Genomic DNA, 23,871 nt, shown 5'->3' on the forward strand with positions numbered 1-23,871 from the left:
TTTAGTCGGCATATTTATTTCATTTATTGGTTTTTCTAATTTTGGGAAATTCCCCGACTAAATATAGACTTAGTCGGCCTTTATTTACATTTACCGACTAAAATATTTAGTCGGCATATTTATTTCATTTATTGGTTTCATAATTTCAGGAAGAATAGATATTCACCGACTAAATATAGTTTTAGTCGGCATTTATTAACATTTACCGACTAAAATATTTAGTCGGCATATTTATTTCATTTATTTTTTTTAAAATTTTTGGGAAACAATTGATATTCCCTGACTAAATATAGTTTTAGTCGGCATTTATTAACATTTACCGACTAAAATATTTAGTCGGCATATTTATTTCATTTATTGTTTTTTTAATTTCGGGAAACAATTGGTATTCCCCGACTAAATATAGTTTTAGTCGGGATTTATTTACATTTACCGACTAAAATTCATTTAGTCGGTGTTTGAATTTACATTTACCGACTAAAATTCATTTAGTCGGTAATGGTTCGACAATTGGCGACTAAATTTTATTTAGTCGAAAATTTTAGTCGGCAATTGTGTAATTTCTTGTAGTTAGTTAGGCAAACCTAAGTACTAATTGACTTAGTTACCTTTCCCTAGCATTTAAGAACCATTGGACAAAGATAGTAATCATGATACTACCAAAAGTAGCACTCATAGCCTACTTTAGTCATGACTACTTGACCATAAACTTACTTTCTAGGAAATGGTTAACCATTGGTCCATAGGATTACCTTTGGAAGCCTAATCCTAATCATTACCTTCCTTAAGACCTATTAGGGCTATTTAGACCTAAGTACACCTAGATATATATGATTGCTAGGGGAAATGTTACCCATTGGATAATATTTGTTAGAAAATTTTTATCCCTTGGACAATAGACAATAGAAATTGCCAATGAATGTATTGACTTGACAAGACAAGTCATAGCAAAGGAAGTCATCATTTTGCTTCCAAAAGAAGCAATCCTAGCCTTGCCATGCATGCAAACCTAGGGTTATAGCCTTAAGCCTAATTATTCTAGGGTTACTTTCCTAGATGTATATATATGTACTTATATATATATATATATATATATATATATATATATATGTTTGTACACAGTACTAGAAAGAGAGAGAGGCCGAGAGAGAGAGGAAGAGAGAGAGAGAGATGTGTGTGCATGTGTGTCCTTGACTTGTACACTTACACAAGCTACCTCTTTAGTCCTATGTAGCCATAAGCCTATTTCCTATTTGCCAACCCATTTCTAGTCAATTTCTAGCATAGAATCCTTGCCTTATATATATATATATATATATGTTTGTACACAGTACTAGAAAGAGAGAGAGGCCGAGAGAGAGAGGAAGAGAGAGAGAGAGATGTGTGTGCATGTGTGTCCTTGACTTGTACACTTACACAAGCTACCTCTTTAGTCCTATGTAGCCATAAGCCTATTTCCTATTTGCCAACCCATTTCTAGTCAATTTCTAGCATAGAATCCTTGCCTTTAATCATCCTAAACCTAGCTCTCATTACCCTAGATTTTGACTACAAACCTAGACTAGGATTGACCATACATGGAAGGCTATGCCTTAGCCTAATCAAACCCTACCTTAAACTTGTAAGACTTGCCAACCTAGACTATGATCACCTAGATTTACCTAGAAAGCCCAAGATCCTACTTGATTTTATAGCCTTATGCCTAAAGATTGGATTTGACAAGTCATGGAAGGCTTTCAAGCATGATTTGCCCTTTTAAGCATTGGATAATATTTGCTAGGAAAAATTTTATTCATTGGGTAATAGAAGTTAGTTTGGCTATAAATAGCACCCCATCTTTGCCATTCAACTCACACCTTGAAATCTTTCAACTTCTCTCTCTAGAAAGTCTTATATGCTTACTTGTTCTTGCTTAGTTCTTTCTTGTTCTTGAGTTCTTCCTAAGTTCTTCAAGAAACTCATCCTAAAACCTCTTTTCGATCCAAAAAGTTCAAGTAGTTAGTCAAGATCAAGTTTCGAGAGAAACCTTTCTCTTTCGAAGCTACCGGAAGCCAACCGTAGGAAGTTACTCCGCCCGATCGTCAACTTACTTTCCGTAGTCGTCACTACCGCCAAGAAGAAAAGTAGAATCCCTAGTCCACTAACTCTACGTATAGCATTGAACCGTATGTTGGAAAAATAGAATATCCTTAGTTCAAAGTATAAATATCCTTAATCGTTTTCCTTAAGTAGATAAGGTTATCTATAGTTTATAATCGTCAAAATGCATGATTGTCAACAAATTTATCTTGCTAATGGAAATATGAGCATGTTGAATAAATGACTTTTACTCTAATAAACATGTGTTGTTTTGAACTTCTCACAAAGAAGGAAAGAACAGTTTTCGAAAGATAGATAAAGCATAAGTGATTTTCACCCCAAAGGCGTCCGTATATGTGGCGTTATGCTTTTAACTAGTGATTTGAGCATGATTAGTAACATAGAGTTGGATTATCTTACTAGTTTAGTTTTAAGATTACAATGAATGATTTATGTTTACTTTTGTGAAAAGTCCTACCGCGGAGTCTTTCCATGAAAACGAGACACAGATATTGAGAAGGTTAGAAACATAACACCTAGGGTGTGGATAATGAAGAGATGTGTTTTGAAATCGCAATGTGGCCGAACTTTGTAGCCCATTGTGTGTATGGAAACCCGCGATGAGGCCGGACTTGGTAGCCCATTGTGTGGATTGTGAAAACCACAACGTGGCCGGACTTGGTAGCCCGTTGTGTGAATGAAAACTCTCAAATGTGGCCAGACTTGGTAGCCCATTGCGTGGATTGTGAAAACCACAATGTGACCGGACTTGGTAGCGCATTGTGAAGATTGCCAATGGGGCCGGACGTGATAGCCTCGTTGGTAATATGGCTTGGTTATCCGCGGAGAGGAGTCAATGCAGATTTTTTGTGTGCCAATGGGAACCCGGTGCGGCGGAACCATTGTGAGGATACTCGGGAGACCGGAACGGCGGAACCGAGGTTGGGTGTGTTAAAAATGGATTTTGGAAATGATGATTCGGTTTATGAAATGTGGAAAATGGAGACACGGTTTACGAGATGTCGCGTAGGAGAAACTCAGAAATCTTGGACACCAACGTTAGTTTAGATAATGAATGCAGATGTGTCATTGTTAACTATTTTGTCAAAGTGTATGAACTATGTGGAAATCATTGAATCTATGATCTATTGTTTGTAAGTTAAGGGTGAGTGGGTATGAGTTATTTTATTGAGTTTTTATAGCTCACGGTGTTACCTTTGGTGACACTGACATATTATATTGGCGGCGACGCTGGTATAATGTGTCAGACCTTATAGATGAACAGGGTGAACTCTACACCTTGGAAGTTTTTGGAGCAGATGAACTGACTAGGATGGAGGAGCAACCAGAGCAGTAGATAGGAACCCTAGTTTAACCCTCCTTTTGTTGAATAAAAGTACTTTTATGAGAATTATGATGTAATATTGAGCTAGACTCCATTTATTATTCAATGAAATTGTTCATTTAACGTTCCCAAAATTAGGGGCGTTACATCAACGTTAATTCTGAACTTTATTTGAACAACTTTAATTTTTTGCTAGCACGAGAATTTTTTTGGGTTTTTTTTTCCTTTGTTAATCCTAATCTGTACTATGCTAGAGGACTTTGGGAAGGGTATGAGGCTTACGGGGATCGAACTTAGCTTGCCTATGTACATTCGAATATGTAGAGGAAGTGCACTCCACTCCACATAAATAAATTTTTTGGTTGAAACATGTTATATTGGTAACTAATAGTAACTTTTGAATGACTAATAATATATGTTATTATTCTAATTATTTGATTGGATTATCCTACCTTTTATAGAATAAGTATTTTGTCGTCATAAGCTCAAGATATATTTTAGTACGTATCACATTATCAATGACAAGAGGCATCGGTGCCGTTAATGTTTAAGAGTGAATTTGGGCTTCTTCTTTTTTGCCAAATACAAAGGGTAATATAGATTCGTAGCTTATTTTTTAAAAGCTTTTTTTCATCACTGCTATAATAATATGAATAAAATTTGTAAATATTCAGATCATCCAAAAAGCTCTAAAGACAATACATTTTAAAAATATTCATCTTTAACGAATTTTTAAAAATTTTCAATTGCCCTATATCTCTCAGACACACAATATTAATATGTATATATAAAAATATGCATGATACTTTCAAAATTTCATTTGAAATTAATGTTTAACATACTTATCTGTTACAAAGGAATTCCATTAGAATCACTTAAGTTGGTTTGAATAAAAATCAACAACGGTTTACAAAAAAAAAATCTTTATTGCATAAATGCATAATAGATATGAAATTGCATGTATTCCTGGATAGCAGTAATGTATATGTTTTGAAAATAGATTTGTGATGATCTAACTTCGAGATATTTTCAATATGAAATCACTTCAAGATGTTTTTAACTTTGTCTTTTGTTGAGTTTTTATTACTATGGGATAAATTATCAATATCTACACTTCAAGACATTCAACTACTATGAGATAACATATTTTCAGCATGTCTTTAAAAAAAATTTATTGAAACAATAAATTTTATGATAATTTAAATAAACTGACATTGTTAACAATTAATTTAAAATGAAAAAAAAGTGAATCCATAAAATTAGTGAAATATATCATTCATTACTAATTAGAATAACAAAAGTGACAAAATAATTTTTTTCCGTTTATCAACTTTTTATTTTAATAAATTTTATGATGGTATTCAACTATGTAGTTTATTATGTAAAAACAAAAATTGTGCAAGAAAAACCACTGTATTCTTTAGAGATGTCTAGAGAGAGAGAGAGAGAGAGAGAGAGAGAGAGTGCACAACAATGGAATACTCGGAGTGGAAGATGCTGGGTGGATCCCTATTATCAAAAACCACAGGGGAACAAAGATGAACAGGGAGAGGAGTCTGGAAACATTCACTTTGTTTGTGGACAATATTCTTGAGTACCATGATCAGACTTGGCTAAAGAGGACTTTTAACAAGTTTGGAGAAGTTAAGAGCAAGTACATCAGTGCTTAGGTAAATTACATTGTGAATAGTTCACAAATTTAATTTAGCTATCAACTTTTTCTTCCACAACTACACCAACACTATCTATTTTACCTAACATCTATTAAAATATATATTGTTTCAATCTTTTCCTTTATCCTTTTATTTTTATCATTTTCCACCAACCATTTGCACCAACTAGCCAGCCAACGGTCAAGTGGTGCAGTCATGTGAACTAAATGCAATTCTTTCAAGCCAACGGTCAAGTGGTACAGAACCAAAAGCAATTCTTTCAAAAAAGTAACGGTAAATTTTTTACTTTTCCAATATAAATTCAGTTTTTGCCACTTCAACTCATTCAACCCTCAGATCTCTTTTGGAGAAAAAAAACTGCTTCTTTGTTCCATTCATTCCTTTCCCCCCTTCATTTTTTATAATGGCTCCCAATCGGTTACTTAATCTGATTATGAACGATTCAGATTTTTCTAACTCGGATGATGAGTTGGAGATATTTCAAGCAGTTGCTACATATGAAAGTGAGAGGGACTCGAGCTCAAGCCGCAATCGTCGCACGGTTATTAATCGCAACACTTTTGGAGCTCAAAACCGGCTTTTTGATGATTACTTTGCTGAATCTCCTGTATTTCCTCCGCATTATTTTCGAAGGAGATTTCGAATGAGCCGTTCTCTTTTTCTTCGTATACATGATGCCGTAAAAGCACATGAGCCTTATTTTATCCAGAAAAGAAATGCAGCAGGAAAGCTTGGTTTATCATCTCTTCAAAAAATGACTGCGCCACGTTTAGGATGCTAGCTTACAAGGCACCAGCCGATTCTGCGGATGAATACGTGAGGATTGGAGCAACCACTGCCTTAAAAAGCCTAAGAAGATTTCTTACAGCAGTAATTGACGTGTTCTCCGAGGAGTATTTGACGTCACCTAACGTCGCTGATGTAGCTAGATTACTAGCGGTTGGTGAACTACGGGGATTTCCGGGAATGTTAGGGAGCCTTGATTGCATGCATTGGGAATGGAAGAATTGCCCAACCGCTTGGCAAGGTATGTATACTGGTCACACCCATAAACCAACAATTATTTTAGAGGCTGTTGCATCATACGATCTTTGGATATGGCATGCAAATTTTGGACTGCCCGGGTCTCATAATGATCTTAACGTGTTGGATAGGTCTTCATTATTCGATGAGGTTTCTTTAGGACGTGCTCCTCTCGTCAATTATACCATCAATGGAAATGAATATAATATGGGATACTATTTAGTTGATGGTATATATCCGCAGTGGGCATCTTTTGTGAAAACAATTCCATCTCCGCAAGGGAATAAGAAATTTTTTTTTGCCCAACAACAAGAATCCACAAGGAATGATGTAGAACGGGCATTTGGAGTGCTTCAAGCAAGGTTTGCAATTGTGCGAGGACCGGGGCAGTTGTGGGATAAGAAAACACTAAAAGATATAATGTTAACATGCATAATATTACACAATATGATCATTGAGGATGAACGAGATTATAATGGAGCGGCTGATCTCAACTATGATCCATTGGAGCATACTCCTCTTGTAGAAGTTTCACACGAGAGAACTATTGACCTTGTGGAATTCATTCGATGCAATCATCAGATAACGGACAGGGGAACTCATTCTCAACTCCAAGCAGACCTAATTGAACACTTTTGGCAAATGTACGGCCATTCGTAGTAACTTATAGTTTGATTTGAATTCTTTTGTGTGCAATGTACTTTAATTTGGAGTTCCAGTAGTCTATTTAGGCCTAGAGAGATTGAAGGAATCTGCTTTATCTTCATTAAGTTTATTCTGTTTTTTTTTTTTGTTGATAAATCAGCTTGAAATAAAAAAAAAAGGATAACCGAATGTACAGCCTACAAGAGGCATACCCCAGGAGGAAACAAAACAAATAGAAAAGAAGAATAAAGAAAAAGTGAGAACGAAAACAATGGAGAGAACGGAAACAATGGAGCAGAGATATGAGATTGAGACTAGAACAAAGCTATAATAATGTGGACAAAATAGAAACAGAATAATGGGCTGTCGCCATTTTGCCCTATATTTAGAAAAGCTTCAAAATGAACCTAGCAACCAAAGCTGACAGCTCAACTACCGGATTGCATTTTCTGGACAGCAAAACAGTGGGGAATAGCAGCATAACAGCAGCTGCCTCACAGCAAAGCAGTAGCAGATAGCAAAAGAACTACTGAACACTAGCAGACAGAGCACTAGTAGCCGCAATTCACAACTGAACGCCATCATCTTTTACTCATCACACCAGCAATTGGAAAAGAAATCCATAACAATGGGGTAACACACCCTTGGGAGATCCCACTAGAAAGTGAGCAGGAACAATTCCTAAACAAAAATGTATGCTTTCTATTTGAAAAAAACAATAAGCTACCTAATATATTTGATTAGCTGTAAGACTCAACGGGTAGAGGCAAACCATAGGAATACGAGCACACAAAATATGTCAAAGAGTGGGTTCTTTTACCATTACTTGCAGTACATACATAAAATCCCACTCATCAAACTACAAAATGGATAAGCCCCCTAGCTTGCCATTCAAGGCTTCCTTTAGACAATTCAAAAGATAGAACTCCTGTCATAGTTTTCAAACATCAAAACAAAAAAACTGAGATATATACCTTTGAGGACTTCAAAAAATGAGAACTAACTATCCATTTGCAGCTTCAAAATAAGTTTTTGCTTCCCCAATAAACAGATTACTTTACCCTTCTTTTTTCAAGGATTTCCATCTTCCGATACGTATAGAATTCTTGTTGCTCTTCTGACAAGCCATTAAGAACCATCATCATTACTCTCTCATCGTCTTTGAATTTATCCATTTCAAGCCTTTATTTCTTAATGCAAATTTTCTCTTCCTCTTGATCACATGTTTTTCCAAGCATCTCCAATTTCTTCTCAACTAACTTGGTTTTGCATTCTTTTATCTCATCCAATGCCCCAGCAATTTGAGTTGAACTTGTGATGTCTTTGTTCTTTCGTTTCATCGGTTTCATCGATTGCTCCTGAAATGACCGCTCCTTCTCACCTTTTCTTCCCGCTGGTCGCTCCACGTACACAAAATTATCCATTACAACATTGTTGTCCCCTAGATTTATCGTATCTGGAGTAGAAAGACCGGGTGCTGTCCCTATTCTTGGTCGTTTCAATTGATTTTTCTTTTCACTGTCCAACAACCATTTAGGTTGGTTCTTCAATAAAACCCAACAATGATCGAACTGGAAGGAACTACCGACCTTCCCCTCGTACATCTCTTTTGCTTTAGATATCTAAAAATATACAATGAGAACTGCTAGGTACGCTACAAAGAAAATGATAACCGAAATTAAACAAAAACTTATAACTAGTACCTTGTTTTCCTCGGTTAAGCCACTTTGATTCAGTAAATCAACCTTCGCATAGCAGCTGCAAAACTTGTTCGTGCACTGCTGAATTGTTGACCACCGATTTGATAGCGAAACAGATGTACGGTTGTAAATAGATCGCTTGTGCTCATCAAAGTAATCCTTCACTCGTAGCTAGAAGGTAGTTTTTTTTGGTCCTTACCTTGTATTGGATCCATGCTGGTATTAAGCCATGCTGACACAAGGAGTTTTGTAGAGACCCGTATTTTTTTAGAAAATATTTAAAGGTTTTATAAAATATAAAAATTGGGGATAATACGAAAATAGTGAGATTATTTGATTTGGGGTTTAAGTGATGAAATGGAAACTAGAGGGAGTGTAGGTGTTATTTGCCCTTTTGCTAGTATATATAGTGATGTGTGTGAGTAGGAGATAAAATTCTCCCATATATCTCTCTCATCTCACGCCTCTCTCTATCTCTCTACCGTCTCTCCTTCTCTCTCTTGCTCTCTCACTTGAAACTCCACCATACACTTCAAAAACCTCAAGGATCCATCTTGTTTTCACCTTTAGAACGCAACCCCGGGCTTGTATCGCATTGGGTGAATCTCGGGGAGAAGATTTCGGTTGATTTCAAGGAGTTTGGAGCTAGGGCTCGTTCGAATCTCTTGGGTTTCTCTTCTTCACTCGAGGTAGGGACTTCTTTACCTCTTTTATGTGTATATATGTTGATATGGTGTAGAAATCGTGCTTTGATCGTCCCCCTTTGGTGCTTTGAATGTCTGTCAAACTGCAGAAAATCGCCTCGAAACAGCGGGGTATTGATACCCAAATATGGGGTATCAATACCCCATCCTTCTCTGGATTTCCAGCTTGCCCGGTACTGATACCCGACTCAAGGGTATCAATACCCCCTGTTGTTCTGGACAGCTTCGATGTTGTCTTGTGTTCCTTCAATCGTTTCAATCCCCAATAGCTTTTAAACCCTTTCGGATGCCTTCTAGTCCATCTCATGCTTATCTCATTGACGTCCTATGATTAGTGGATGTTATTCTTGACCCGTTGGCCTTCCGTTAGTAAGGATTAAATGATAGTTTACTTGGTTGAAATGTCAATACGATGCAATTTGTGATTGATTGATTATTTATGAACGTTTGTGGCATATTTGAGATATGGTTGGCATTGTCGTAACATATTTCATGTATGATTGTGGTCTTGGGATGGTCATAGCTTGTATATCGAGTAAGGAAATAGTTATTTGTGTCGGAAGTTGATTTAGGAAGTCTCGTAACGCAAGGGGTGGTAATACGATGACTTAGATGGTCCCGCAACGCAAGGGGTGGTAATGCAGTGGCCCGAGTTGTTAGGAATCACCGTGACGCAAGGGGTGGTAACACGAAAATCCTCGTGGTGTTATACGGTAACGCAAGGGGTGGAAATACCGATGGAGGTGATTGGCAATAGTGAGTTGTGTCGAGGTTACTGAGTTGTTTAACTTCGTGTGAATTTGATGGTACATTGAGCTATGGGCATGCGTTAGGATGATCTTATTGAACGTTGAAATGCCTTTGAATCAATTGTTATCTATTGATTGAGCCGTACTTCTTGTCTTCACTTCACCTGCACATTTCATTGTGTTTACATATAGAATCGGTAAAGATTTTCCTACTGGGCTAGTGTAGCTCAACCTAATCTTTCTCTTCAGGTTCAAACGCTGGATGGTAGATTGCATATGTTGAATGCTTAAAGTGCGACTTTTGGAAGCCAACCTCATGTAGTTACTTGATCATCTTTTGTAATGAACTTTATCTTGGTAAAGATGAGTTTGTAACTATTTATTTTAGAAATTCCTTTTGACTAAATTGTTTGTAACTTAAAAGTTAGTCCGTGCAAATACTTAAGTTCTATTTGGGGCTGGAGTGCCTAAGTTTTATAACTTTAATCTTGGGGACTAATTTGTAATCTGAACAGGTGGGGACTTGTTTGGGGTAATATACCTACAATAAACGAAACCTCTTATTAAAATATATTATTTAATTACATAGAAAATCGAGGGCGTGACAAGTTTGTCCTCTTCCATGGTGAAATTCCCACCACGTGGTGGTTTCTTTGGAATTGATCCCATTTCAGTGGTGAATTGAGTTTACTGGGTGAACACTTGAGCATTTGGATTCAAACATTGTGATTCCATCACAAATTGTTCTTCATGCAAATCCGAATCTGATTCCATAAGATTGGTGAAGTACCCATCATGCTGTTGATCCATCCCTACAATACCATTCCATAAGAATTATACAGGTGCCAACTACTATCATTGCCAATCAGCTTATAGAGCCAACGAAAAAACATATAGCCCAATGTATTATCCAAGAAATAGCTAAATATAAGGGAAACAAAATTGAAGTCGTGTTCATTCCCACGGCTATATCAACCTGCTTGTAGTATTCTTCTAATACTTCTAGCAATGGATGTCATGTGTGTCGTCAAGGTATGATTCTAATCCTATCTAATGGAAACAGGTCAACAAAAAACCAAAACAACATTGTAAACTTGCTCGAGACTATCTTTAAACTTGGCTTGTACAGAATGCACTACAAGAAAAATTGCATTGGGTGACGAATGAAAATCGTCACAAATTGTATGTTTTTCGTCACAAATAATATAGGTGACGAAAAAAATTTGTCGACGAAAGGTTGTCGAAGATTCCTACCTGGTGACGAAATCTATTTTTTGTCACCTATAGTGGCTTTTGGCGACGAAAAATTTCGTCACGGAAAAATGACTTGGTGACGAAATTTTCTTCGTCACCTATTGTGCTTTTTTGACGACAAAAAATTTCGTCACAAATTATTCCCTTTGGCTCGTCAAAGGTGGCCCATCGATGACGAAATTTTTTGTCACAAAAGACATACTTATATATGAAAAAAATCTCACTTTCTTGCTTCAACTGGGTTTCGAACCCGAGACTCCTAGGTTTTGCACGCAAGCTTTAACCAACTACACCACACAAACTTTTCAGCATATGTTTGAAATATCTAATATATAACACATATATTTAACATTAAAATATATTTCGAATGGCATTTTAAACCATTAAACATTAAAATTAACAATTTTGATAAACATTAAAGTAGTAGCTCTTTATGTTATTGCTCAATTCCAATTTAAATTATCTCAATCGGAGTTTTGAGCAAAGAGTTATGTCAGAAATATATTTGGTGACAAAGCGTAATTCATAAATTTCGTCATCAAAGGATAAATTTTTCGTCACTGAAAACGTAAAAAGAAGACGAAAATATTTTTCGTCGCCAAATTGGTTCATTTGGCGACAAAATATTTTTTTCGTCACCGAATAGTTATCTTTGGCGACAAAAAATAATTTCGTCTCCTTTTTTACTCTTTTAGAGACGAAAATTTTATTTTGTCACCAAATAGGTACCTTTGGTGACAAAAATGTCTTTTTCGTCGCTAAATAGTTATAATTGGTGACGAAATAATTTCATCGCGGAAGTTGTCAAAACAATGACGAATTTATTTTTTCGTCGCCAAATATACTCATTTAGTGACGAAATTAAATTTTGTCGCCACTTTTTCGTCACTAAACATACTTTTTCTTGTAGTGATGAGAAAGTTAAAAGTTATAGGCTTGCACAGAGTTTAGGAGAACTGTTAGAGATGCTAAGTGCAAAGCTTACGACAATCTTTACACTAGACTAGATGGCACCAATAGAAAACCTATCATTTGTAAACTTACTCGAGACTATGAAAGCACGAGACTTCAACTTGAATGCATACAGTAAGAACTCATAGTGTTAGTGAAGGATTCGCATAAGCATTGGATTCAAGACAAAAAATTCTCACGTGTTCTCCATCTGTATTGACAAGTAGAATACCTTATTACTTAATTTCGGATCGAGTCCAACACTCAATGAATGTGTCTTTTTTATTTTCAGTCGAGGCAGCTGTGGCAATCTTTCTTGATATTCTCTACCCCATATTCTATAGTCCAACAAACTGTTGCATTTATGTTAGTCCTATGTCTAGGGATCAGCTAACAGGTGAAATTATCATTACCGTAGCATACTGTGCTTGGCTATTGTAAAGAGGATCCTCTTCCTTGTTTATAAATAAGTGAAGTAATAAACTATTACTCCATGTCCATAATTATTATAAGTGAGGATGTACCGTTTGCCCTCATGCCTTTATAGCCCAATGGAGTGGTTATTGCCTCAATGATTTTTATAATCCGTTGAAGATAACAACCATCTTAGTTGGACCATATTGACTAAAAGACTATGTTGGTCAGTCAATGACCTTCAATTAAAATAGTTAAATGCATTAGGCCCTGCGGGTGTGGTAGCTATGGGATTCATTACGCAATGTTTACCCGTTAACTTAAGGTCTAGGGATCAGCTAAAAACTCCACTTTAATTGCTTCCAAAGGTCTAGCAAAGTTACATTGATTTAAACTTTGAAAACAAATCACTCAGTAAATGAATCCCTTGAAAACAATTAAGGGTGGTAGCTTCACTTCACTTCTTTCTACAATGAATCCCTTGAAAACAAATCACTCAGTAAATTTCTCAAATAGTTGGTGAGCCATTTTCTCCAACAAGTTTGATCATACACATGGCTCCCCACAAAAGCTCCAATCTTATCTCTGATGAAAAAAATAAGCAAGTATTTCAAGCCCTAACCCAATAATCATGCATTCTTCGTACCATAATTTCTCAATCTCAAACTCATACACAAAAACAATAAAAGTTAGGAATTCATACCTGTGTTGCAGCAGACACAAATTCTGGGGATTGACAGGAAATCTTTACCACAAATAGGGTACTAAAAGGAAGAGAAGAGAGAGAGAGAGGGAAGGGGGAGATAGCGCGGGAAAAGGACTGAGCTGGAGAAGAAAAAATGCGTCAGAAAAATTGATAATGAATTGGATCGCGTGTGAACAGTTCTTCGGTAGAAGAACCGAACGACTGTAGCGGAAGGAATTATACCGTGTGGTTTAGCTATGCTGGTGCAGGGGAGAATTTATCCCTTTGATTAGCTAAACTAGCTTTTTCTCTTATTTACAGAGACTGATAAACTTGCTCTAAGAGCAACTTTACTAGCTGAGGTTAAATAGATTTATAGCCATTTTAGCTCATCAAAGTAGGACAAATAGCCCCACACCAGAGTAGCTAAACAAAGAGCAAAAATAAATTTGTGAACAGTGCTTCGACACTTTTGGCTTACAACTGTTCATCAGGTATGTGATATACAACATTATTTTCTCTCTCCTCTCTCCATCCCTCTCTCTTTCTGTTTCTTTTTTTTTTTTTTTAAATTGTACTTGTTGTGCTATTTGGGAAAGAAAAAAATCTATTTTAATAGATGATAGGTTAAATAGATAGTGTTAGTGTAGTGTTGAAAGGAATATAAGTAGGTAAAATAAAAAATGTACACTGTTCACAAGGTTTTTTACCTAATTATTGATAAACTTGCTCTATATACCGCGGAAAAGGAGCAAACGTCCGGCAAAAAATTTGGTTTCGTCAGGTATAACTGCTATGCGGCCACCACCATGGCCATTTCTCGGATGAATGGGGTCTGGGTGGAAAATGAGAGGCTCTTTGTTAAAGAAGCAAGTTTTGGGTTCACTAAAGAGATGCCAAGACCCAAGCAATTCAGGCCTCCATTTTTGGAAAAGAACGGCTTTACTCAAGAGGCGAATCTGCTCAAGCGAAGTGGTGAAGAGGCGGGAATGGTGGATAGCAGGATTGTGTGCCATGGTAGGATCGATGGGAATAATAGGTCTTTTGCCCAAACTCTTCAAGGTGAATCCTCCAGAACAGAGACCGATCAGAAGATTAAGCTGAAGCTCAAACCATGCGGCAATGGAGGGCTCCATAGAAGCGTAGTTGCAGTGATGCTCAGAATTGTGTCCATGAGGACTCTGAGTGTGAGTTTCAGTATGGAAACAAATAGGGTGGCTCAGTTTCGTTCCCTAGGTGGAAGGGCTGTTCTGATTACTTTCCAGAACCAAGAGGTTAGGGATGAGATGTTGTAGAGACAATGGATGAAGCTATGGTTTACTAGTGCGAAACCATGGACGGGGGAACCGGCTAGCTTAGAGAGGTTTGTTTGGTTGAGTTGTAGAGGGGTCCCATTAAATGTATGGAATGCAGCAACTTTTAAGGCGATAGCCGAGATGTGGGGCTCCTTTATTATGCTAGACGAATCCACTCTCAAAGAATTCTCTTTTGCCGAAGGAAAAGTGCTTGTAGCCACGGAGGAGGCTCGGGCCATTGAAAAATGGATTCAAGTGGAGGTTCAAGGAGTCAATTATGATGTAAAGATTCAAGAATGCTCAACTTTTGTTGATCCTGATCAAGTTGAAGCCCTCTATTCTCAGGCTAAGAGCATCTTCAACCCATGCTCTATTCCTTCATTTAAGAGTATGAAACTCTTCCAATCCATCCTCTCAAACCTCCTTTATTTGAGAGGATGAGATTTTAATCCTCCATATTTAGAGGATGAGAGAAAATATGGAGGATCTCCTCTAAAATCACTTTATGAATAAATAGAGAGTTTGTGGTTGGAGTAAATATAAATAGTGATTTCCTCTAAAATCACTTTATAAATAAAATATAGTATTTTGATACTCTCAAATAGAGTATTAGATTGGAAATGCTCTAAGGAAAATGGGTTTAGAGGTGAAGCTATGGAATTGGAATCTAGAAAGGACTGTTTCAGCAATGAGAAAGAAGAAGGTGATGACGTGGCTATGAAAATTGTTGCCAATAGAAATAGAGTGGTTGGTGTAGAAGGGGTCTTGTCCTCTGGGAAAGCTGGGAAAGCTGTAAGAGGTGGCGGGGGCTCGAAGCATTGTGAGGCAGGTGAGCATTTATGCCTGTCCTTGCTTGCAATCAGGATAGCTCAGAAATTTTTGAATCCAGAGTGGAGGACTCAATGGACATTCTGGAAAAGGAAGGGACAGATTTGGACCTTGTGGCCCATAGCTCTCTTTTATCCAAAGAGGCCTATTTGGCCCAAGAAGGGGTGGTGGCCCTTTATAATGATATTGGCCCATTATTCCATCTATGTACGAGAATAGATTGGGGCCTTCATTAGTTGAGATAGACCCTCCCTCTTTACTGGCTGCGGAGAAGCTCCGGTGGGGAGCTTTGCTCGTGTTAGGGACCTCGTACCAGGGCTTCGTCCTCAACAGCCAGTTGATACCGATGGTCAGTTGGGGAATTGTGGTGATGGCGGTCCCTCAGAGATGGCACGATCATCCCAACTCCCCCGTATTCGACTGATGGTGGACCTTAACGACTCTGGGTGCAGAAGAAGGAGACGCAGACAACTCCCAAGCCTGATAAGTATAAGTGAGGAGGTGGATGCAAACTCAGAGCAGGAGGAGACAATTTCCTCTTATACCACAGATGAACCTATTCAAAGCAACTCAGCCGTTCTTAGGGAGATTAGAGCTACTATGGCAGCCAATTAGGTATTATCTTTCAACCTAATGATGATGTGGTTCTTGGTAAAATGATAGAAACCGAGGCGCAGGAATACTCTGCCCTGCTAGAGGAGGAAGCCAGAGGATAGCTTTTCTATCCCTCGGTGTTTTTGCTGGTTTTTTTTAAAGTTTTATGCTGATTTTATCCTAGAACATTAGGGGTATGGGGAGTGCTATCAAAAAGTGTTTTGTTTCAAAGCTTATTTAAAAAAGGAATCCAGATATGATTTTCCTTCAGGAGTCCAAACTAGACTGCATTGACAGATTTACTGTCCAGAAATTGTGGGGTAGTGGGGACTTTGATTTTGCTGTGTCTAATGCTTTCGGGGCTTCTGGTGGTTTATTGTCCATTTGGAAAAGATCCTTTCTCAAAGTTGATAATATCACCTCTCATAGGTCTTTTATTGTCTTGCACGGTGTGATCAATAATTCTTTTCCTTCTTGTGTGGCTAATGTATATGCTCCTAATGAGGTGGGAAATAGGAGAGTTCTTTGGGATGAACTTCTCTGTTTGAAGGGGAATTCTTCAGTCCCATGGTGTATGGGGGGAGACTTTAACAAAATTTCTTCTATTAGTGAAAGGAAAGGATGCCAACGGTTGGAGAGAGGAATGAAGGAGTTTTTAGAATTCTATAACGCCACGGAGCTACTTGACATTCTTAGATGGAAACTCTAAAGAGAGAATATATTTCACAGGAGAATATTTTTTAGAGGAGAATGAGAGATGAAACTCTGATTCTTTGTTATTGTGTCTCCAAATATCTGCAGGACTATATTTATAGAATAAAGTCTAAGAGTTCAAAGTCTCCTAATAGATGTAGGTGATTTATTATCTTTGAACTTTTCTAACAGATAGAGATTAGGAGTCTGTCTCATCCTTCTAACCAACTCAATCACGTAACCCATGTGGACAACCCATGTGGGTTGGGTCCAGTCCGAACCGACCCATTTTTCTAACATCTCCCACTCGTACACATTGGGCTTTAAGGAAAACATCTCATCTGTCAATCTTATCAATTCTCTCTTCATACAGGAAATGAGGCGTACGACCGACGAGAAAGAAACAAGTAAAATAGGAGTACCATATTAAGCTTCCATCAAACTAACATGGCACATCACTCCACAAGATCTCGTCATTTCCCTTGACAAATCTAGCCACATTGGATCGAGCATCCCCAATCCCTCTTGAGTCCCAGCTCAAGGCTATGCTCAACCCCCTTGCGTTGGTGTGCTTCCAATTTCAAAATTATCTTTCATTTTGATATACTGTATATAAAAAGATAATAACTTATGCCGGCACAAAGCACAACCAATCGGATAAACGAATGTGATACCAGAAAGTCTTCCTTGAGCCCTCATGTCAATCCATGTTAACCTTGCTGCTTTCCCAGTCATGCTCCATGGGACGACCTTGACATTTCGTGGCCTTAGGTAATCAAGCTAGAGTAGCAACACAAAGTCTCTACTTCATGACATAGTCTCAAGTCAAGAAAGGGTAACGAGCGGTCATATAAATGACTCTTAGAGCCCACACAGTGATAGGAAAGGGATTCACGCTATCACTCCTTTAAGTATGGTCGACAACAGCACATGTGGTATGATTCACATGCTACGGTGGAGTAATCCATAAAGATAGTGTCACTCCCAAAAACATCGTACATACATAAGTACGGTCGCTACGAAAAGTGCCTTACTCGAGACTTTCAAATTTGTCGCATGCACTGCGCCCTATCTAGGTCTCCTTCTGGCTCAATCAAAGGCTACACAGTCTCTGTGTTCGGTCAAGAGTGACCTCATCTTGGTCCAACCAAGGCGACAATACTCTAAACTCAGCATCATATAAAGAGTATAATTATGTCTCATCTTACTCGCCCATTAGCGCCAAGGTAGGTTACCGTGTGAGATGGTCAACCCTATGCCTTTTGACACACAATTGTAAGTGCATAACAATTTAAATGCAACATGATTTTTACTATCACAATCAACTCGAATATAAAAATCAATGCATAAACAATAAATATCTGAAGGTGTCTCAATAAAGCATAAACAACTCAAATCCTACAAAGTCCCAGACTACTAACATGGCTCTGAAAGACATCCCTCGCTATAGGCTTAGTCAAGGGATCAACAACCATATTGGTTGTGGATACATGCTTTAGGACTACCTCTCCTTGCGCAACTATGTCTCGAATGTAGTGAAATCGAATATCAATGTGTTCGGATTTTTCATGATATTTGGGATCCTTAGTATAAGCAAGAGCTGTTGTACTATCACAATATAGGCCCACTAGATCTAAGCCCTATGTCAAGGCGCTGTAAGAATCTCCTCAACCAAATAGCCTTTAAGACTTATTTATTGCCAATGGTCTTGCGCCCAAGCAGAAGATCAACCATCTCTCACACCTGATATTTGCCCATAGAACTAAACTCATCCTCCGTAGCAGCTAGTCATTTCTTACAAGCAAGTGAAGACAAAGCCTCATTATACGAACTAGGCTTATCTTCCTCTTTAGGAGCACACATGAACGATTCCCCTTCAATCTCAAAACGACAACGAGGAATACTTTCACGATGGCTCCTACGTGGTGGAAGATCTTGAGAATCAATAGTCTAGTGGAGTACTCCCACTAGGAGGCAAGCTACCCCCACTGTTCTTAGCGACCATTGGATGAGGATTTAAACTCCCACCGTCGCTAAGAACAGGTGTAACTTCCTCTGATTCATACATCTTAGTCAATCCACCATTAGGTTGTTCACATATCATAAAATAATGCACACACCTAATGACCCTTAGGGTCTCAAATGGTCAAATGTACTAGCTCTAGTGGACTTGTAGCTCTCACTGCCTCACCGAATGGTTTTCTTATAGCTTTTTCTTGCCATGCAAGACTCACATATTGGTAGGTTGACTTTAGCGAGTGGGCCTAAAGGGCTTTCTCTAGCTAACCTAGTCATCCTATCTTGGCCAATATGGCCTAACCTGGCATGCATTTCACATAACTAGAAACAACATCATTATCATGAAAAGCCATAAATGTATTATTATTCAAACCATCCAAATCCAAAACATAGAAACCACCAGAAATAGATCGATGCCCAAACGGCTTATTACCTAGGTAGATGGAAAAACCATCTCTGCTAAATTTAAAGGAAAATCTTAACTCAACTAAAACTACTACTGATATCAAGTTACGTCAAACTCCAGGCGCATAAAGTACATTATATAGAATAAGTGTACTGGTCTGTCGTTTTCGTACCAAAAATATAATTTATAAAACAGGGAATTAACAATTATCCCGAAGAATAGCAGTTAAGTCCGAGATCGTCCACGGAGAGTAAAAAGCTAAGTTGCAATACATTCGATTGATTTCTAATTTAATTCTGAAACTAAAAGGAAGTTGGATTTGATTAAACTAAAATTAAACTAGAATGCAAATTAAAGGAGTTGTAAACTAACTAGAGAAGGGACTAGGGTTTTCTGATTCAGTCTCCCTCTGTAATGCAATTGTTTCGAAACCTAGGGTTCATATTCAATATTCAACCAGATCACCGTAGGGTAGCAATTCCTATTGATAATCCCCAAAAATATAATCAAGATTTGCACTCCGTATAGGCTATATCAACACGGCACGGATCGTCTCATTGGATTTAACCACGGCACGATCCGTCTCACGTCGTATAATCTATCTCAAAGCCTATCTCGAAACATTCAAAATCATTGCATGACTGTGCTTGAAACCATGGATACAAACACATTCGAATATTGGAAAAATATAAAACTTCATAAAAAGTTACGAATCGATCAAGTCATACAATCAAGTTGAATATAGAACCCTAGAAATCTAACAACTACACTATTTGGAGAGACCTTCTCATTACCTAGTCAAGAAGTTTAGCCACTCATGGAGTTGGAACAAATAACCAGGCAAGAATAAAGCTCCATTGAACAACAAACTAAAAGCTTTCGAATGAATAACATATGAATAAAACCCAAAGCTCCTGCTGCTGATTTGGCCGTGATGCGCGAGGCGTGGTGATGGCTGCCCGTTCTCTGTTTCTGCGTGGGATAAGATCTTCTGATCGCAGCCCATTCTCTCTTTTCTGCCGTGGGAAAATATGATAGCATAGCTGTTGTGCCGAACACGAAATTGAGAATATAATAAATCAACAAGCGATAAACAAGAACACAAGGATATACGTGGTTCCGTTCAAGCACAAAGCAAGAACGTACTCCACGGGGAAAAGAGCAAGAGGATTCACTATAAACGGGGAGAGAAACAAAGAGCTGGCTATACCCGTAACTCTAATTGAAGCACCAAACAGATATCTAGGGACAAATCTCTGGTGGAACCCAAAAGGGAGACACAAACCCTTGGTGGAACCCTAAGAGCATAAACAAAACCCTAATATCTAAGCCCTTGAACAAAAGACCATAACCCTAGGAACCCCCAAGGTCCCTATTTATAGGAAAACACTAAATAAACCTAAACCAAATAGGAAAAGGAATCCTAGTCAATTTAGGAATTCTAGTCAATTTCCAACAAATCTCCACCTTGACTTGAATTCCATCGAATTCAACACTATAGGCAATCCTCTCCTTTAATCGCTCATCTCCCCCAAAAGCCCCCCCACGGGGCCATCACCAACGGCACAAACGAGTAAGGCTCAAGCACACCTGCTTGACCTTGTAAACGCGACTCAGGAAACCCAGCCGCACATGCCTCCAAATTGAGCCTCTATCTTCCAACGGGCACCTCCCACCCAACGCATCCCTCCCGAATGCACTCGAAGATCTGCTCAAACTCCACACAGAGTTAATTACCGACTCTACCACAGAGTTAAAAACCCAACACTGAGTCAACCTCGAATTCACCGATGAAGAACCCAAAGATGTAGCACCCACAATCGTACTACCATCAAGCACATAGAGGTTATTCGATTTCCGACCCTTCATCAAAACACGAGCACCCTTCAAAACCCTCAAGACTCCACCTTCAGCGGTATGCTTCCAACCCAAAGAGTCAAGAGTACCCAAAGAGATAAGGTTCCTCTTCAAATCTGGTATATGTCGAACACCAAACAACGTCCTCACAAACCCATCATGCATTCTGACTTTAATTGTTCCAATCCCAACAATTCTACAGGACATGTTATTCCCCATAAGAACTGTACCACAGCTGACCGATTCATAAGTATCGAACCAATCTTTATTCGAACACATGTGGTAAGAACATCCGGAGTCCAGAATCCATTCGGTATTCGAACAGACATCACCGACACTCACAGAAAGAACCATAAGTGAATCGTCGAAATCTTCTTCAACAATACCAGCAACAACCTTCTCTTCAAAATTATCCTTATTTTTCAACCTAGGACAATTTCTCACCATGTGCCCATATTTCCTACAGTAAAAACACTTTACTTCCTGATTTGTGGAACGAGAGCCAGAAACCCCTCTACTGCCATAATCCCTCTCAGAAGTTCTTCCTTGCACCATCAAACCCTGAGCATCAAAATCACCACCCTCACCGGATACTTTTTTCTCAATTCTTTCGAATACAAACTAGACTTAACGTCCTCCATGGAAATCGTATCCCTCCCGTAAAGTAGGGTAGTAACAAAATGCTCATAAGATGCAGGCAAAGAACATAACACAATAAGGGCTTGATCTTCATCATCAATCACAACATCAATATTTTTTAAATCCATAATAATTCGATTTAACTCATCTAGATGGTCTTTTACGGGCGTACCTTCCCTCATACGAAACGTATAAAGGCGCTGCTTCAAATACAACCGGTTGGTAAGAGACTTCGTCATATAGATGCTTTCCAACTTCAACCAAATACCGGCAGTAGTATCCTCCTCCCCGACCTCGCGAAGCACATCATCGGCTAAACACAACTGAATCGAACTGAGCGCCTTCGCATCGAGATCCTCAAACACACTATCCTGCATATCAGCAGGCTTCTTCAATTTTCCTAACAAAGTCTTGTGTAATCCTTGTTGAACAAGCAAAGCCTTCATCTTAATACGCCATAAACTGAAGCTAGTGCTCTGCCCATCGAACTTCGCAATTTCGAAACGAGTCGCCATTGAAACGATCACCAATTGCACAATACGCAACAGAAAACAAAAGCCTCGGATTGAAACCCGGAGCTCTGATACCAATTTGTTGTGCCGAACACGAAATTGAGAATATAATAAATCAACAAGCGATAAACAAGAACACAAGGATATACGTGGTTCCGTTCAAGCACAAAGCAAGAACGTACTCCACGGGGAAAAGAGCAAGAGGATTCACTATAAACGGGGAGAGAAACAAAGAGCCGGCTATACCCGTAACTCTAATTGAAGCACCAAACAGATATCTAGGGACAAATCTCTGGTGGAACCCAAAAGGGAGACACAAACCCTTGGTGGAACCCTAAGAGCATAAACAAAACCCTAATATCTAAGCCCTTGAACAAAAGACCATAACCCTAGGAACCCCCAAGGTCCCTATTTATAGGAAAACACTAAATAAACCTAAACCAAATAGGAAAAGGAATCCTAGTCAATTTAGGAATTCTAGTCAATTTCCAACAAATAGCCTCTGTTCTCGGTTTTTGCGTGGGAGAAAAAGTATCTCTTTTAAACCCTATATCCTCCTTTTATCTTATAGCCTCGTAGTCGGTTCCCCACCGTAGGTAGCTAGCCCCGTTCTTCTCTACTGATTTGTAAATAGGTGGGTCCAATTCCATAGTAACTTAGGAATTTTATACAGTACTTCTCTTCTTCAAATATATCCAATATAAACTTGGTCTCTTTTCTTAATTAATTCGATTGGCACTGGTAAAATTCTAAATTTAGCTCCGATTGTTATCCAACGGCTCTGTGGAAACTGAAACAAGGAAAACGACTATCAAACTCCAAATAATACAATAAACGGACATAACAAGGGTAAATTAAGGGGCGTAAATAGGCACATTTATGCACCTATCACGTACGACCACTTTGCACTTTAGCTGATAAGTGCTAACTCCTAGCAAATCCTCGGCTGAACTATTCCCCATAAATACACTCTAGCTGCCAACAGGAATCCGGCGCTACTTAATAAATCCTCCTCGTTCTCGTGCTATATGTTTTGTTGCTCCTGTTTCAACAATCCAATTAGGATCAGTATGAGCAACCAATACATTAGAGCAATCTATGCGAGCAATCTAAGAAGGTAAGATGGTACCTTCTTCGGCTCAGTGCAATCACGAGCGAAGTGTCCAATCTTCTGACAGTTGTAGCAAGTGACTTTGGATTCATCCTTATTGCCTTTGCAGCGCTTAACACATTCTTTTGGCGCATTATCTCTAGCTTCTCCATGCTTAGCCTCCCCACCTTGCCTTTTGCGCTTAGACCCAATTGTCTGGCGCTGGCCAGGTTCAATCACGAGAACCTCATTGCCTCGCTTAGCATCTTGGCGCTCGGCTTCAAGCTCAAGATGACACTTCAAATCATTAAAGGTTTTAACTATTTCATTGTGTGTCATTGTGAGCTTGAAATGGTCCCATGTCTCATCAGGCAAAGACCTAAGCACATCGAAAATCTGCAATGCTCGTAGTCATCATTCCAACACATGGTGTAAATCATTATTTCTTAATCGAAATTTAGACAAAATCTCCAATGAATCAATATAACAGTAAGAGGATGAGACTAGTTATTTTAAGTCCCTAATTAATATTTTATGCAAGAATGGGAGACAAAAATATTATACAAACATAGTACAAAAATTCACCCCCTTACAAATAAAAACAAAGGAGGGTGTTGCACTTATTCCATATAATAAGTTTGTCTCCGGTCTCTATCATCAATGAGAGCCCATCTCCAAACGCATACAAATATTAATCCCTTCGATTGACCATTCAT

The 23,871-nt window shown here is 38.4% G+C and overlaps 1 protein-coding gene, 1 long non-coding RNA gene and 1 pseudogene across 2 annotated transcripts; 2 read left to right on the forward strand and 1 right to left on the reverse strand.

The window, feature by feature from the left end:
• The first annotated feature begins 5,453 nt into the window (after positions 1 to 5,453).
• LOC131317211 (uncharacterized) lies at positions 5,454 to 6,780 on the forward strand (annotated as a pseudogene).
• Positions 6,781 to 12,090: 5,310 nt separating this feature from the next.
• Positions 12,091 to 13,122, forward strand: LOC131310631 (uncharacterized). The gene is made up of 2 exons (XR_009195284.1): positions 12,091 to 12,258; positions 12,380 to 13,122. It is a non-coding gene; the product is annotated as an uncharacterized LOC131310631 (long non-coding RNA).
• A 9,841-nt stretch (positions 13,123 to 22,963) lies between these two features.
• LOC131310594 (uncharacterized) lies at positions 22,964 to 23,547 on the reverse strand. Its single transcript, XM_058337706.1, has 2 exons — positions 23,195 to 23,547; positions 22,964 to 23,107 (listed from the first exon to the last, which is right to left on the reverse strand). Exons 1-2 carry the CDS (start codon positions 23,492 to 23,494, stop codon positions 23,090 to 23,092), a joined length of 318 nt encoding a protein of 105 aa, XP_058193689.1. The 5' UTR covers positions 23,495 to 23,547; the 3' UTR covers positions 22,964 to 23,089.
• Between the last annotated feature and the right edge of the window lie 324 nt (positions 23,548 to 23,871).

This window comes from Rhododendron vialii, chromosome 2a (genome assembly GCF_030253575.1).
Source record: "Rhododendron vialii isolate Sample 1 chromosome 2a, ASM3025357v1".
Classification (NCBI taxonomy): domain Eukaryota; kingdom Viridiplantae; phylum Streptophyta; class Magnoliopsida; order Ericales; family Ericaceae; genus Rhododendron; species Rhododendron vialii.

What these genes read in the sequence shown, in the direction of transcription:
- LOC131310594 (XM_058337706.1), bottom strand. Translation starts at nt 23,494, where the DNA reads ATGACACACAATGAAATAGTTAAAACCTTTAATGATTTGAAGTGTCAT.